Raw genomic sequence first — 16,432 nt, 5'->3', positions numbered from 1 at the left:
AACATTGAAACCCTAGAGGTTGATTGCACCAATAGTGATGAGACGTGCTCCTTTTCAAAATCGACGGTTAGATCTGCTTCTAGGATTTTGTAACCTTGGATCGGACGGCTGAGGTCAATCGGTTGTGAGGTATATAAACCTTGCATGCTTCACCCTCTTCCTCACTTTTGCATCTTCGTCTTTGTCTTCGTCTGTGAGCATCTTGGTGACACCATGCTCTTCACCTTCGATCCTTCTTCGATAATCTATGCGATCTCTCTAGTAAGCCATCATCTCCTTTCAATCGAAGCAGTTCATCGCTCTCAGTGTTCTCTTTTCCAGTCGAGTTTCTTCGTTGTTTCTTTTTTCATGTTGCGTGCACGTATGGCTGACAATGCCAAGCTCGCAGATGTTAAGATCAATGTGGTGGTCATGACCGAATTGGAGAGTCGCGGTTTGCAGTCAGTCGATCCATACGAGTATCCGCTCTGCGAGGAGGAAGGAACTCAAGTGTTAGGAAGTGGCGCTGGAGAAAGTCGGACGACTGCGAGTGATGCGGTGGCTACCATAGTGGACTTTCCGCCTAATCGAAAGTCTATGGCCCCGATAGCAGTCACCTTGGAGTCGGCAACCTTTGACGAGCCCCTTCAACACTGAAAAAGGCGTCGAGCGGAAGGTTCCTTCCGTACTGCTACCTCAGCCCTACAGACCCCCACTGCGATCAGCTCTCGACCCCCTTTCGATCGGGGTGAGACTCCTCTTTCACCCCTATCCAAGCAGTGCGAAACTTCCCTTCCACCTCTTGAGTAGGGACTTGGGAAATTCCTTGCGTTTTTCTCCTCCGACCGGACACCTTCATTGTCTGGGCTACCCCAAGGGAGGATTTGTGCGCCGCCGATCGCCTTCATGCCTCCATCGGTGGCCAAGTGTCCCGCATCCGGTCGGTCTCGTCACAACCCACCGGCCGGACATCTTTAGGACCTTTTGGCCCGAGCGGCCAGATATCAATAACGACAATTATCCATTTGCCAACTGACGAGTACCGCCATCCGAACGACCCAGCGTCTCTCACCCCTGAACATCAAATAAGAATACAAGGGCTGCTCGTATAGATATGGGCTGACGCATGAGCCCGCGCGGTGGTCGTAGCTCCAGGGGAACTAGCGAATAGCCACACCAAGATGTCTACTAGGGTATGTATATTATTCTTTTTTTCTTTTGTCTGCTCAGTTTTTATAATGCTTAACGTATCTTTGCAGTATTTGGTGGAAAGTCTGGCCATGTGCCATAGGCTCGCTTACCTGGAGCGTAAAGTCTAGCAGCTCTATGCTTTGAGCGGCCAGTCATCTGCTTCTCAAGCACAATTGGAGCAGGTAAATACTGAGATGGCTCAATTAAGGGCTGATATGAATAAAAGCTCCGAGCAGCTCGGAGCGGAGAAAGGTAAGAGCACCGAGCAAGTGGTATAACTGGCATGACTTAATAAATAGGTCGCCTCCTTTGAGTCCAAAATCCACTCGGTCAATGCCAGGAAACTTTGAGCCATCGAAGATCTAGAGATAAAAAAATAAAGAGTTTCGTGCGTTGGCTCAGAACATGAAAGAAGTTGAGGCCAACTGGAAGGAGACCCCTTTCTTTCAAAATAATTTTTGTATATTTTTTTTAGTAAAAACTAATTTAATAATTTCTGTATTTATTGAAAAAAATTAAAAACATCTAATTATAAATTTTAAAATATTATGGATTTTTTTATAAAGCTTAGAAAAGAGAAAAATATCTATGAAAGTAGATATTTTATTCCTCATTCATGAATCTTTTTCTATTTATATCTCCCTAAATCTAAATACTCCGAAATCTATTTTTATTCACTTTCAAACTCTTTACCCATATCGATAGCTATCATCTAGTGTAGCTGTCGTCGCATCATCGCGTCGCCACCCTCACCCACTGATACTACACAGTAATGGATGCGCTTAAAGCTTACGATCGACCTTGCCAATAGCGAACAAATTGGTATGGTAATTTTGATATACCGATAATATCAATGTGGTTAAATATATTTCGGTATAATAGTATAGTGTATTAAATTTTCAATATTTTTTCATGTTCCCTTTATATTCTATATTTCATTCTTCATTTTAGAATAATTTTGTTTTCTATCAACAAATGTTTAACAGAAGAATCGAGTAGGGATGCAAAAAGTTGGGAAGTTGATAATTAATTGCAAAACAAACAAAATTCAGGAACTAATAAATATTTAAATTTTTATGTTTGGCCAGTAAATATTACTTAAAAAATTGACACACTAAAACTATTTTTTATTAAACTTCTATGAAAAATTCATCGACATACCAATTTAAAGACAAAAAGACATAATGATGGTAAGAGAAGACAAGAGGTTGTCATGATTAGAGAGTGTTTGGCAATGAACATAAAACATATGTGACTGAGGTGCGATAAACAATCAGACAGTGACAATGAGCACGACCAGCAGATTTGACCTAGAAGGTAGGTGTTTTACCATTAGTACTTAAGTAGATGGATTTAATGCACTAATTTTTCCCTAACGCTTCAAACTCCCAGCAACATGATTCCTCTTGCTTGTACTTCTTTTAATTCAAATATTATTTTTTATTCGTTTTTTTTAAATTCTAAATTCTTTTCCCTTAATTGTGCCATTAATTTACTCTAACGCCTAGTGCCAAATTACTCATTTACTCCAATACGGCAACACTACATAAAAAAACATAGCACTAACCCCAAAATTTGAGAAAATACCCAGACAGTGGTGCTAATGAGGAAAACTGAATAAATTAATAATAATAATAAAAATGGACTTAATACATTCTTGTAATTATACGGAACTTGAAGGGTAAATTTCCGGCCGAAGCGGTACTCTCCTCCTTCCTCCTTCCTCCTTCCATATAGGCGCAGCTCATTTGACCGTTGCCTCTCCCTCTTTTCGTCTTCTGCAGCTCTCTCTCTCTCTGTGATGAAGCTTCTCTCGTGAGTGACGCAGAAGTGATTCCAATTCCATGCGCAACGGACTTTGATTCTTCTCGTGTGTTGAGAAGGTGAAGGTAAAATAGAGAGAGGAACAATTTGCAAAGTTGAATGCAAATTGTTTGGAGCTTTTGTCATATTTCTGCTTGTTGTTTACGCCTGCAGGTTCGGAGTTTTACTGCTTTGTCCTTTTTCTTCACCTGGTGATGGCGGAATCCCTCCTCCCAAGCCAGGTTTATCGTTGTTTTGCTCGATTTTCTTTCTTAGGTTTGTTCATTTATGTTATTCCAGTCAAGTGATCTACATGGATGTTTTCTTTAGCCTGTTGATGTGTTAAATACTTTTTTTGTGTGTGTGTGTTTTTGGGGTCTGTCTTCGTCTTCTCTTCACATCATCTGATCATGTTTTTTTTTTTTTTTTTCTGTCCTATAGTTTTGGGGAAGTTCAAAACATCAGATCACCATCATCATCATATTTTCTTCTTCGTAATCATTCCAGGGAAGCATCACAAATATCTATGAATCAACCAATATGAGAAAAAGATGGGGGGATCCATTTAACACTGCATCTATCACAAATAAATCAATCTCAGGGAAGCATTTTCCATGTTTCGAGATATTTGAGATCGGGGCAAATCCTTCGGTTTCCGTTGAAGAGTTTCCTCAACCATCAGAGACAGTGAGAATCGGCACTTATTACCCTACGGAACCTTATGGAAATGATACATTTTTTTTTTCATCGAAAAACAAAAGACAGTTTTTTTTTTGATAAAAAATTAATACCAAAGTAATTCTTAATTAAAAAAAATTCCAGTCAATTTGTTGCCCTCGTCTTTCTTATTCCTTCTATCCTTTTTCCCCCCCTTTCGGCGTTTTGGGCACCGCTCGCTCTCGCGAGGACAAATCCGGCGATTGATCGGAGAACGATCGAGCTTTTAGGGTACCTTCCTCGTGTCATTGTCTCTCTTCTGCCACTCTTCGAGGTGATGAATCCCTTCTCTATTTTCGGTTCCTTGGTTTCGTCGCAAAAGAATTTGTTCTTCATTAGATGATAAAATGAGATTCTTTGCCTTTTTATATAGTCCTAATATCGGAATCTGGACTTGGTTTGTTGAATGTTTGGGTGAGCTTCCGATCTGGATCGAGCTCCCGAGTGATGCTTGTGTTTTAGGGTTTTAGCCTGCGATTCCGAGGAATGATCCTTGGGATAGTATGCTTGAGCGATCTGGCGCTGTGAGTCATTATTCTATGGAGTGGCCGATTCGTTTCTTCGTTAGGTGCTTTATTTTTCTTGCAGTTGTTGTTCGGAAATTTAATCCAGACACTGAGGATTTGACGTGGTTTGACCTAATTAAGACATCCACTTGAAGAGGAGTTTTTTTTTTTTTATCAAATGGGGAAAAGTATATAAAATCCTTCTTACCACCTCTTGCTTTGTCTTTTATTTGAATCAATCAATTACAAATACAATATCAAGCCCAATTTCTTTCTCAATCTCTACGTAAATTGTCTGTGGAATCCTAGTTGAGACCACCTTTAGATAAAGCCATTCATCAATTAATCTGTGCTTAACAACCCAAATACAAAGGACTATTCTGTTATCCAAGCACAGAAAATATTGTGCTTGTCTAAATATTGATGATGTCCTCACACAAGTGCTTACAGCCACCACACAAAATCTTGTTGGTAGGTTGAGGCAGGATATCCACATTAGTCTCATATGAACATATATGGTGGTTATTGGTGTTCAGATAACTAGGTGATATCATCATCCTAAATGGCTGGTAATTTTGAAATGAATAGAGAGTCCCTCCTCATTTATGGGCCATTTGGGTTGTACCAAAGCTGCATTGTACCTCTACTACTATGGAGTGACAACCCAGCCACAATCATGTGCATACTAATTTGCCGTGCTTTATCTTACCTGAGTGCTTCATCAAGAACACTAATTCAAACGTGTAATCATATGACCATCCTCTTTGGCTTTCTTTATTCTTCATTTTGTTTCTACTTCCTTTGTAGTGTTCTTTATTTTCTGCTGATATGATGTTTTTTCTATGTCATTTATGTTTTAGTTATTTTAGATTAAATACCTTCTGTTATGCTTTCAAATGAAAATATCAGAAGGTTGCACTCATATTTTTGGTTAAAATGAAAAAAATGAAGCTTCTCCTAATTTGACTAGTTAAAAAGTTAAATGTGGTTAAACTTCACGAGCATAAAGCTAGAGAAATACAAACATCTTTTACTACTATTACTAGGGTAGGGCAAGAAGCACTTGGAAAAGGTTACTACTGTATTCAGTATAAAGCCATATTAAAGTTCATGTAAACATTGATTCTAATTGTATTTCTTATGCTAGTTTGTCACTTTCAGGAGGTGATTTAAGATATGTTTCACCATTTTGGAAGCAGTGGTATGACCTTAGATGTAGGAGACATGACAAGCTCAATGACATGAAACTGTTCACATTGTCAACTGCAAATAGTTTGAACTTGAATTGCCTGTTTTTTTTTGTTGTTGTTGTTGTTTGTTGTTGTACTGCAATATGTCAAGGAAAACCTTGTATATGGTATTATTCATTTAGAGAAGTTGCTTTAACTCATTTTAAATGATGCATTTTCATTATTCATTATTCTTTGTTCTGAAGTTTTGAATACTGCTAACCTAATGTTATAGTTTTGTTTGTCAATATCATGTTGTCTCTTTCAATATGTTGACATGTGAGTTTTTGGTTTTCCTCTCTTGGAAATGTACCCTTCATATTTTGTATGTATCACCTTGAATTGAAACTGATACAGGTAATGATGATTCAGTGTTGTCTTGGTTGCTATAGATATATGACTTGCAGAAATTTTATATTATTTGACATGTTGGTCCATCATCATTATTTTCCTTTCCTTTTCCTAATCACAATTAAAAAGATGACCTTTAGTGTGATATTTATGTTTTACTGCTCTGGCTAGAAAGACATGAGATTATAATTTATAGGATGTCCGTACTTGTATGTTCTGATAATTCCTTGTTCATAATTGAAATCACAAGGCTAACATGCACTGAATCATCATTTATAGGATGTTTGCGTCCACAAACAAGTTGATGTCTGCATATTAGCTTAATGTAAAGTATAAATAATAGATTATTTTATTTTTAATTTTTTTCCTGTATAAAAAAACATTCTATATAATTTCAATGTTATCAAAATATTCCTTAAACTTATGAACTCTATAATTTCGTCGTCCAAAATCTTAATATTATTAATGGCTAGCCTAAAATCTTGCAGGTATTACTGGGATAAAATTAGTAGAATTAATTAGTTTTAAAGTAGTTTTTATTACTTTTATGTGGACAATGACAGATAATAATTTGGAGAGTGTATAATTTATTAGCGATATTTCACTGATAAACTAAAAAAATGGAGGGAAGATAAATAATGTAGGATCTTATAGTGAAAATAATTTATTTATTTATTAAAGAAAAAATGAAAGTTAAGTATATGCACTTAAATTACAATAATAATAAAAAAATACAAATATATTTTAAAAAAGAGTATATCAAATGCACGAACACATTTATAATGCATATTTATGGATGGACATATATAGACATCATGAGAAATTAACAGATAGGAGTTGTACGACGAACACATATGTAATGCTTTTTAAACCCATTCATACTTGTAAATTGTGATAACATATAACACTTGGCAATTTTCTAAATCCCAAAATCTTCATTGGCAATAAAACTTGATTTCATGTATTGCAATTTATATTGATCTTCTGCTTTAGATATTGTAGAGCTCTTAATGTTCATAATATGTGAGAATACATTACATTTTGGTTTTGTTCTTTGTTTCTTTATTTTTTGTAGTTTTTGGTGATGAAGTTTGGTTTGTTTGGATGTTTACCTGGGAACTACTAGTTTGGTTTGTCACTAACTTGAGAATATTTATGGTTGTGATAAAAAAATCAAGGTTATTATGGAATATCCAGAACAACCAGGGCTTTCCATAAAACGACCAGTAATTACACCTAAGGCTGTGATTCATCAGAAATTTGGTAGTTCTGCAAATTATAGGATTGAGGAAGTAAAGGAAGATGTTGAGAATGGTTGCCCTGGATTGACCATTCCACAGCAGGCAAAGATTTTATATCGGTGTCATCTGGATCTACCAGGTCTCTCTGTTACTTCTGAACCATTCAGTAGAAAGAAAGATGCTGAGCAGTCTGCTGCAAGAATTGCTGTTGAAAAAGTATGGCAATTCTCTATGCTCATTTAGATAACTTGCGTCATCATTTTATGTTGATAATTTCATTCAATAAAACTACACAGCTATTTGTTAGATTGATGCTTGGAGGAGTCGTAAACAGAGTGACGAGAGAATTAAGCTTATGTGGCTTAGCTCTAAAAACCCATGAATACTTAGAATGTTTTGATTTATTATTTTCCTTGATCATGTGACAGGAGAATACTGGTCGTGAGTTCTTTCTCATGGTTGTATTGTGAGGACGTGACCACTATTTGACAATGAAGTTTTGAGGATCAACTTCGAATAACAATGACTTAAGGGGATGAGAAGAAAAAAACCTATGGTTGCGCAAGGGCTTTTATTAAATCTAACTTCTTTCATTATCTATCTTATTATGAAAAACAAGAAAGTTATAGTCCATCATATCAATTTAAAGGATCTTCCATATCATTCCAAGATTGTCTTTAATCACGTTTCTTGTGTTATATTTATTCAGATATTTTTTTTCTTGTGCTTAATAATAACATGGATTTATTATGTTAAACCTAAATAGTTTTATTGGGGCACAGTGACATGGCACCTAAGTATTATTATTTTTGATTTGTTTAATTGAAAGATTTGAAGATGCTACTATGTTTAGATAGATTCCACCTTTTCCATATGTTTTTCTTCTCTGCATAGATGCCTTCTTAACTTGAACTACTTCAACAGCTGAGTGCTGCCCTATTTTTATGCCTACCCAACTTGGAACCGATTACATTCCATCTCTGTATGCCCTCTGTTGACAAGATTATGTATACATTTGAAAGTCTAAATTCTTAAATGTTGTTCTTTTGTGTTGGTATTGTGACATCTATAATGAGCAGGACACTTATATGTCATAACCATTTATATAAAATACCCAACATTTTCTTTCATGCTATATTCTTTCCATTCTGTATGTTCAGTCTTGCTGTTGTTTCCTCCTTTCCTCCAGATATTTTTCTTTTTTCAGACTTACAGCAATAAAAAGACATCTTTCAGTGTGAGAATAAGCATGTTTTATACAGAGTGTATGCCAAGTTAGTAATAGGCCTCAATACACTGAGATGAATTTATAGTTTCTTCATAAAAAAATTGAGTTACCCAATAAACAACTAATGAGAGTCATTTTGGTGATTGAGAATGTTTCATTTAGTGTAGAAATGCCATTCATTGATTACCATAAATAGTGAACTTAACTACCCAATCAAAAACTAATGAGAGTCATTTTGGCGATCTAGAATGTTTCATTTAGCGTAGAAATGTCATTCATTGATTACCATAAATAGTGAACTTAAATCTGTGAATGTTTCATATACTGATTTGGTTGTTTCATTTTATCGCATTTATTCTCCTACATAGACAGCCTTGGGGGTGAAAACTATGTAAAACCTCATCTTATTCCTGTTCTCTTATGCATGTACCATGCAAATTTATGTGTTATTCTTGATAATTAAATGCGTCCTAAGATTGTGATAGCACTGCTCTATATAATAGTAATAATACATGGTAAAACATTTTACCATAATATGCCTTATGCTGCGTTTCCTTATTTCTGTGAATTCTATTTATTGATGGTTGGAAAAAGGTATTCTTGCATATGTTTTGTGTTATAATTTGTTCTGAAGAGGTTTGTCAGATGATACACAAGCTTCTTTATCTAGCTATTTGATGTTTTTGTGTTTAACTATTGGTTCTTAGCAGCTGCATATTCAGCCTTCAACAAGTGATTCCACTCCAGAGGAAGCATCAAAAGAATTAGTTGAACGTATCTCTGGCTTTTTCACTGATGGGGTAAGCTGTGGACCACATTTTTTTATGTTTGTATTTTTGCCAGAACAACCTTGCAATTTCGTAGAACATAATTTATCTAAAAATTGTTCTGGGTTGCAAGAAGTATGCTGATTATGTATGTTAGTATCATACTAAGTATGCTGATTATATATGTTAGTATCATGCTAATTTTGACTCTGAATGAAGCTTATATAGTGGCACATGCACTATCACTTATGTGAAAAATAGCAAACCAATCACATTGCTGAATGATATAGCATAATCCCCGTTCTTCTTTACTTAAAATCACTTTGATTTTTCTCTTTACTGCCTTTTAGAATCCTAATCAAACAATATTTCCATGACCACTATAGGATTAGCACAATTTGTTTTGCCTGGTCATCTTGTGGCAAAAGGTGACTCACTCATTTTGCCCCATCATCCTGATTGTAGTCTTAGTCAGATTGGAGAGTAAGAAATTAATATTGCTGTCATGCCATTATTAGTTCCCTAGTTTAGTCCATCATTTCTCTTGTAGGTTCGATTTCATTTGTTATATTTAAATTTTCTCCTGAATAATGCCTTTTTTTTGGTAATTGCTAAAAAGAAAGTCCCATCATATGTTCCATTTTTCTTGCTATGTAAATTACTGTAATTTTATATCAAATTTGAATAATTTGTTGAATAGGTCAATTATGTAACTTGTAAACAATGTATGAAATGCTTGGTATCATCTTCCCTGAACCGTTCTGTTTTTTCTTGATATATACTCATTTATTAGGTGTTGACTAAATTTCTTTTTTTTTCTATGATTTTCTTTCTGTGAACTGTTAATCCCTTTGAATGTATGTTAAAAAAAAATCATTAACATTATCATTCTCTTCATGGATCTGGAGTCTATAGCTACTAACACATTTTACAACTTATGACAGTTCCTTTCATCATCTCATCCATTAATTGGGCATTTTGGTGTCGCACTTAAAGCAAATAGAGAACATTTTGGTATGATTCCCATATCTGCCATTGCCTCATGTGATGTGAAGGTTAATAACCTTTGCAAAATCATTATCTGTAAAGCAGAATCAGATCCTCTTTTGGTTTCATCACTTATTTTCAATGCTGCCAGAAAATCATCTGAATTGTGTACTGCTGATGATGGACTATGGATTTGGAAGAAAGTTCCATATTCTCCTGAGACTATAGCATCTGTAAATAGTTGTGATTCAGATTCTCTTGGGTTTACAAAAATACAATCACTACATATTCCCTGCTCCATCGAGGAAAATGTTGAACCACTTACTCTTGATGTCTCTGATGATAATTACTACCTTGATTTAATTGCTCAGAAGTTGAATGTTAGGGATTCTTCTCAAATTCTTGTCTCAAGGTTTGAAACATACTGCAAATTGTTTTTTCTAGTTTCGATACCTTTTTTCAAGAGTTGGCATATTAATGATAGATAATCTTGCTTACGTAGATTTTTGCTATTTCAGGACAGTTGGCAAGGCTTCTTCTGAGCTGAAGTTATACTTCCCTTTGCCACACGTTCCTTACTGTGAGGCCTCATCATATCTATATAGACGCACAAGAGGAAATGTTGAGTTGATGCTAAATCAAAGGGCTTCATATCTCTCAGGGCAATATATTTATGGAAATGCCATCTTAGCTAATATTGGATACTCATGGAAGACCACCAGTCTATACCATGAAAATGTCTCTATCTGTTCTTATTATAGGTTTGTCTTGCTTACCAGATGCTTCTTTTTCATTCTTGTTCTGTTACATGTTTCATTCTTTTTCTCCTGTCTAAATTTTCTTTAGTTTTTTAGTAGCTAAATTTGCATCATATGGTGTTAGAGAATCTATATCTTGACTACACTTTTTCAAAATCAGCAATTTACATGAATATGGCTGAACTTATCTATATGGGTAAATGTTATGGGTTTAAACCAAAATCATCAGACTTCAGCCATCATTTCGACATGTTATATAATACTGGCATCATTTGGGTAGATGAGATTCCAATTTTTGTTGACCATTTGTTTATTTGCACATGTTCCTGATATCTCTTTTGTGACCTTTACTCCATTCTGCTATTTAAACTATGCTTGTGATCTGCTATCGACACCAGGTTTCATTTTTCTTTAATAACTACTAGCTTGTTTTGTTGTCATATGACTTTCTGGGGGATGTAAAATTGGCTTTTATTTATATTCAGTCTCTCCAACAAAGTATCATTATTCTTTAGAATATATTGTACTGATTTTGGTTTTTCAGAATGCTTCTTGCTAAGGTCCCTGATGGGTATTACAAGTTATCCAGAGAGGCAATTCTTGTATCTGAGTTACCCACTGAATACACTGGGCGTTCAAATTGGAGGGGTCCTACCCCAAAAGATCTTCTCAGTGCATTTTGTCATCAACATAGGTTACTGGAGCCTGTTTTCTCTGTTACAAGTAATGACACAGAATCTTCTGTATCACATACTCTAGTGACATCTAGTCCACTGAGCTCAACTGAAGTAATTGATAAAATAGGAGGAGATCGACTTGATGTTGGCCACAGGAACCTGGATAATTCTGATATTTTCAGATGCAAAGTAAAGATCCTGTCGAGAAAAATGCAATTAATACTTGAGGGTTCTTTTGCTGATACTAACAGGAAAGAATCTGATGTCATTCACTCTTCTGCACTAAGAGTTCTTCTTTGGTTTGATAAGTATTTTAAACAATTAGATATTCCTGTTGAGACATTATCCTCTTTTGGATCTGCTCATGGTATTACTGTGAGTGTGGAAAATGTCCGCAAGGAATTTTCTTTGTATCTATCTACCTTAGGACTGAAGCAGAATTACTGCCTTGAAAATAGTTCACTGGAGTCATTCTGCAAGAATCATCCTGACAGAAAACTGGAGAATGGAATGGTTATGTTAAGTATTGATGGTCTAGAGTCTGGTATATTCCCATTACATGGATCTTTGATTTGTATTGGTTGTGCCGTTGCACTGGTGAAGATAGGAGATCCTGAAAAATATTATTTAGAAAGTAAAGATGAGTTTGAGTTTGAGGTAGGGACTGGTGCTGTAATTTACCAGATTGAAGCATGTGTTACTCAGTTGTCTGTCAACCAAACTGCACAATTTGTTACAGACATTCCTTCTAGAGATGTTATATTGGTTGCAGCAGGCGAGACTGCTAAACATCTATTAGAAATGCCTCTTCGTGAGTTCTAAGCCTTTTTCTGTAGTTGTAATTCTTTTGTCAACAATCATCATCATCACCATAATCATCAAGCCATCAGGCCAACTATTTTAGATTGGTAACATATAGTCTCTCACTGGAGTTTCACCTAATATTGAATATTAGTATTTTGTTTTATCTTTTCCAGTAACTTAACACATTCATCTTAGCTTTCTAATCTCTTCTATATTAAATTCTTGGATATGTTATTTCCTAAAAGGATCATTTATTTTTTTAATCCTATTAATTACATCTTCAACAATTTTCTTTCATGTTGAATAATGGATCCCAGATAACTTCTAGTAGCTGTAACAACATTATTGCACATATTTTTCACATCAATATAATTAGATGTTCCGATCTGTTCCAAAATGCATTAAAATAGTTGTCTTGAAATTCTATTATCATCTTTTTCTGATCAATAAAAATCAATGGAAATCCTTTTTATCTATAAATATACATTTTTTAGTTGTCTTATTAAATAAATAATTTCTATGGTTATTCTTCCAGATATGAAACTAAATTGATCTGGAAGTGTTACTCTCACCTTCTATTGTTCTCTTGATAATTCTTTTCAAAATTTCAAAGCATGCCTCATCAACTTGATACTTCAATAATTAGAATAATATTGTACGTCATCTTTCTTCTTATAAATAGGCACCAAGTCTTTTCTCCATTCTTCAGGCATCTTATTATTATTATTTTTTATTGACCGACTTAGTTACCTGAATTACACCTTGATCACAAACTTCAATAGGAATATCAAGTAAATCTGCACTTTTTCACGTGCTGTGATTTTCTTTAAAAAAAAAATTTAAGATCACATGATCTATCATTAGGAACAAAGCTATATTTCTCAAATCTACCATAGTTTTTAATTTTCAGAATTAAATTATCCATTGAATCATTAAACAGTGTATCAAACTTTGATTTCATCTTATTTAATTGCATTTTTGTCAAATTGTTTTTTTTTTAATCTTTTATGCATTTAACATTGCCTAAGTCTCTATATCTCCTATCTGTAGCCTTCGCAATCCAATAAATAGTTTCCTCCACGTTCTTAATTCCTAGATTCCAATCAAACTTATGATACAGTTTCCTCACTTTGCTAAGTTTATAATTGTTGTCTCGATTTTAGCTATTTTGTCCCTATTCATACTATCTTCATTTTTATAATTTTTTCAATATTTAAAATATAATTTCCCTTCTTATTTTTACCTCTACCTTTTCACTCCAAGAATGGATGTAATTACATTATTGATCTTACTTGGAGTCATAACATGACATCTATATTGTCAAACTTCTTTAGTGACGACCAAAATTTGTTATACTTATCATAGACAACTGCTTGTTGGAGTACACGCTGAAGGTTTTACGGGTAGCTGAACCATTGGAAGACAGAATGGAACAAGCGTTTTTCAATCCTTCTCTTTCGAAGCAGCGGGTTATGTTTGCAGTTAAGCACATTAACGAGTCGAGTGCTGCCACTTTGGTACTACTTTACTATGTTCCCTTTTCTTGTCAAGGTTTTCAAATTTTAATGCTTGTGCAAGTTAACATCCTTTTGTTTTCCATAATAAAAGATTTGACAGTATTTCCTAATGAAGGTGGATTTTGGATGCGGATCTGGTAGCCTTCTTGATTCTTTGTTGGATCATGCAACGTCTTTAGAGAAGATTGTTGGCGTGGATATCTCTCGAAAGGGCCTAACACGCGCTGCAAAGGTATCACGTTATGTCTGTTGTCGCTGTCTATACAAGCTGAATTTATGGACACAAACTGTGAAAGTCTTTTCAGATTCTAGTAGTGTATACGAATGTCATGCTCAAGTTTGAACTTTAAGAATGTTTTTCATCTTTCTCTGTCGATTGTATTTCCAGTCACTTAAACTTTCTGGTTTTTCCAATTTCCAGATTATTCACCAAAAGCTAAGTCAAATTTCAGGCATGTCAAGCATCAAACATGCTGTTCTTTATTATGGATCAATCACAGTTCCCGACTCCCATGTTTTTGGATTTGATATTGGCACTTGCTTAGAGGTACTAAATATTTAGATTCCTCCATTTTAAATTTTTCATGAGACAAAAATTACGTAAGACACATCCTGTTGAGTTTAGATTCGGTGAGCTGACATAGAGGTTTTCTCTTCACTGTTCTTGTCATTATGAGATGGGACCAACATAATATGCAGTAATTAGGACTCACTGTATCTGTATTCGGATGGAATTTCTTGATCATGTTGTTCATTTTTGAAGTATATTCATACAGCCGACCCCACCTAGTGGGAAAAAGCTTGGTTGTTGTTGTTGTATTAGAAGAACGATCCCAAGGATGATGAAAATGTTGAGCAAATGGAAAATAGTCCGAACAAGTAAAATTATAGCTGACAATAGAATGCTTATATTAATGATTAACCGCTACTATTTAGCTGGTGTCTTGACTATTAGCTGCATAATCTCTTATCCATCGAATTATTTGAATGCAGGTAATTGAGCATATGGATGAAGATCAAGCATCTCTGTTTGGCAATATCGCATTAGGCACTTTCTGTCCTAGAATACTGATCGTTTCGACACCCAACTACGAATACAATCCCATTCTGCAGAGGTCAGCTGCACCAACTATGGAAGAGAAAACAACACCATGCAAGTTCCGCAACCACGACCACAGGTTCGAGTGGACGAGGGAGCAGTTCGAGCACTGGGCCATTGACCTTTCGGCCAGGCATAACTACCATGTTGAATTCAGTGGGGTGGGTGGATTAGCCGACGTGGAGCCTGGTTTTGCTTCCCAAATTGCTGTTTTCAGAAGAAACTCAAACTTATGTCTTCCAGCAGAAGAGAAGCCAAAGATGGAGGAGGATTTACCCCGACCTTACGAACTCATATGGGAATGGTCCAACTCTTAGATATCCAAATCCTCATTCGAAGGCTTTGCTGAGTGCATACGATTTTAGTCGAGGCTTGCTATAGCACTTAAGTCGGAAAGTCACAAACCACTCCGGTAGAGGTAGATTGTTAATAGAACTCCCGATATGAGCATGGAATGGAGTTTTTTTTTTGTAATCTCCATGGCCTTGTGGTTTAATGATCATCTACCTCAGTGGGCAATGAGGTATCTCTGCTGTCAAATTGTTAACCACTTTACCAATTTTGTCTCTCGTTTAGTACCTAGAAGAATATGTTGATATACATCCAACAGTTACCAAAATTTATCAAGGTGATTAATGTGTATGATTTTACTTCATGGATACACTCGTTCTTAATTTTCCTTCATCCCTTAACATTATCATTGAGCTAGCTACATTCGCATCACTTATACAAATATAATGGCAACTGAAGGTTGTCGTTTAAAATATCATCGCTTGTTTGACTCTAAGTTAATAAAGTGAAATCTGCTGATCGTAGAGATGAAATTGAATGCTATCGAATTATAATACCTCAACTTATATATCATTCATCGAAATGTTTTCTTCACAAATATATATTTAGCGGTATTAGAGAAAAGAAGATTAGTATTCGATTATTTTTAGGCAAATATATATTTTAAAAATAGTCTACGATTTGATTTACTACCTTTTATATAAAATTTAATATATTTAAAAAATTCACAACAAATAAAAAGCCAGCAACTAACATGAATGCTTTCGTTTACAAGAAGATGAACTTGAATTTGTCTCCAAGCGTGTAAGCTAGTAATATCCTACCTAAGCATTCATAGTTAGATCCTATGATATATTTATAAGATTTTTTTTAAAAATTATGTTGAAATCATGAGATGCTAGATTTCTGGTATTATCAGTGATCCGTACGCAGGGGCCATGTATCCAGGGCCGGCTCAAGGCATAGGCCATTAAGACCTATGCCTAGGGCCCCTATTATATTGGGGCCCACAAATTATATATATATATATATAAATTAAATATGAATATTAATTTAAAAACATATGAGTTTAGATATTAAATATTTAAAATTATAGTTAAAATAAATTTTAGTCGAGATTTATTTTTATCGGTAGTTTTAATTTTTTACTAGCTAAACTATATTTGGTCAAAATTTTTAAATTTTTTATAGATTAAATCTGGATGGTTTTTATTTTTTTTTACTCGTGTTAGATTTAATTGATAATTTTAATTTTTTACTATTAAAATTAGATTTGGTTGGTAATTT

General features: G+C 34.8%; 1 protein-coding gene across 5 annotated transcripts; it reads left to right on the top strand.

Moving 5' to 3' along the window:
* Window positions 1–2,912: 2,912 nt before the first annotated feature.
* LOC122009385 (small RNA 2'-O-methyltransferase-like) lies at window positions 2,913–15,517 on the top strand. 5 transcript variants are annotated; one of them, XM_042565514.1, is made up of 11 exons: window positions 2,913–3,059; window positions 3,148–3,215; window positions 6,955–7,233; window positions 8,953–9,045; window positions 9,957–10,411; window positions 10,518–10,760; window positions 11,302–12,245; window positions 13,604–13,755; window positions 13,871–13,987; window positions 14,177–14,302; window positions 14,749–15,517. In XM_042565514.1, the coding sequence occupies exons 2-11, from the start codon at window positions 3,189–3,191 to the stop codon at window positions 15,169–15,171; spliced, it is 2,859 nt and encodes a 952-aa protein (XP_042421448.1). In that variant the 5' UTR covers window positions 2,913–3,059; window positions 3,148–3,188; the 3' UTR covers window positions 15,172–15,517. The 5 variants fall into 5 exon arrangements, with proteins under 5 accessions (XP_042421448.1, XP_042421446.1, XP_042421447.1 ...); XM_042565512.1 differs by lacking the exon at window positions 2,913–3,059 and adding an exon at window positions 3,415–3,660 and having other exon boundaries at window positions 3,156–3,215; XM_042565513.1 differs by lacking the exon at window positions 2,913–3,059 and adding an exon at window positions 3,415–3,660 and having other exon boundaries at window positions 3,158–3,215; window positions 8,956–9,045.
* Window positions 15,518–16,432: the final 915 nt, after the last annotated feature.

The sequence above is a fragment of the Zingiber officinale genome, chromosome 8A (assembly GCF_018446385.1).
Source record: "Zingiber officinale cultivar Zhangliang chromosome 8A, Zo_v1.1, whole genome shotgun sequence".
Classification (NCBI taxonomy): domain Eukaryota; kingdom Viridiplantae; phylum Streptophyta; class Magnoliopsida; order Zingiberales; family Zingiberaceae; genus Zingiber; species Zingiber officinale.
The sequence above is the reverse complement of the archived record's forward strand: the minus strand, read 5'-3'. Positions and strand labels throughout refer to the sequence as shown.

Bases quoted from the DNA above. Each gene is read 5' to 3' on its own strand.
- LOC122009385 (XM_042565512.1), top strand. From the start codon at position 3,514: ATGAGAAAAAGATGGGGGGATCCATTTAACACTGCATCTATCACAAAT. The intron at 7,234-8,952 runs GTATGGCAATTC...ATTGGTTCTTAG, and splicing joins CAAGAATTGCTGTTGAAAAA to CAGCTGCATATTCAGCCTTC. The intron at 13,756-13,870 runs GTACTACTTTAC...TTCCTAATGAAG, and splicing joins AGTCGAGTGCTGCCACTTTG to GTGGATTTTGGATGCGGATC.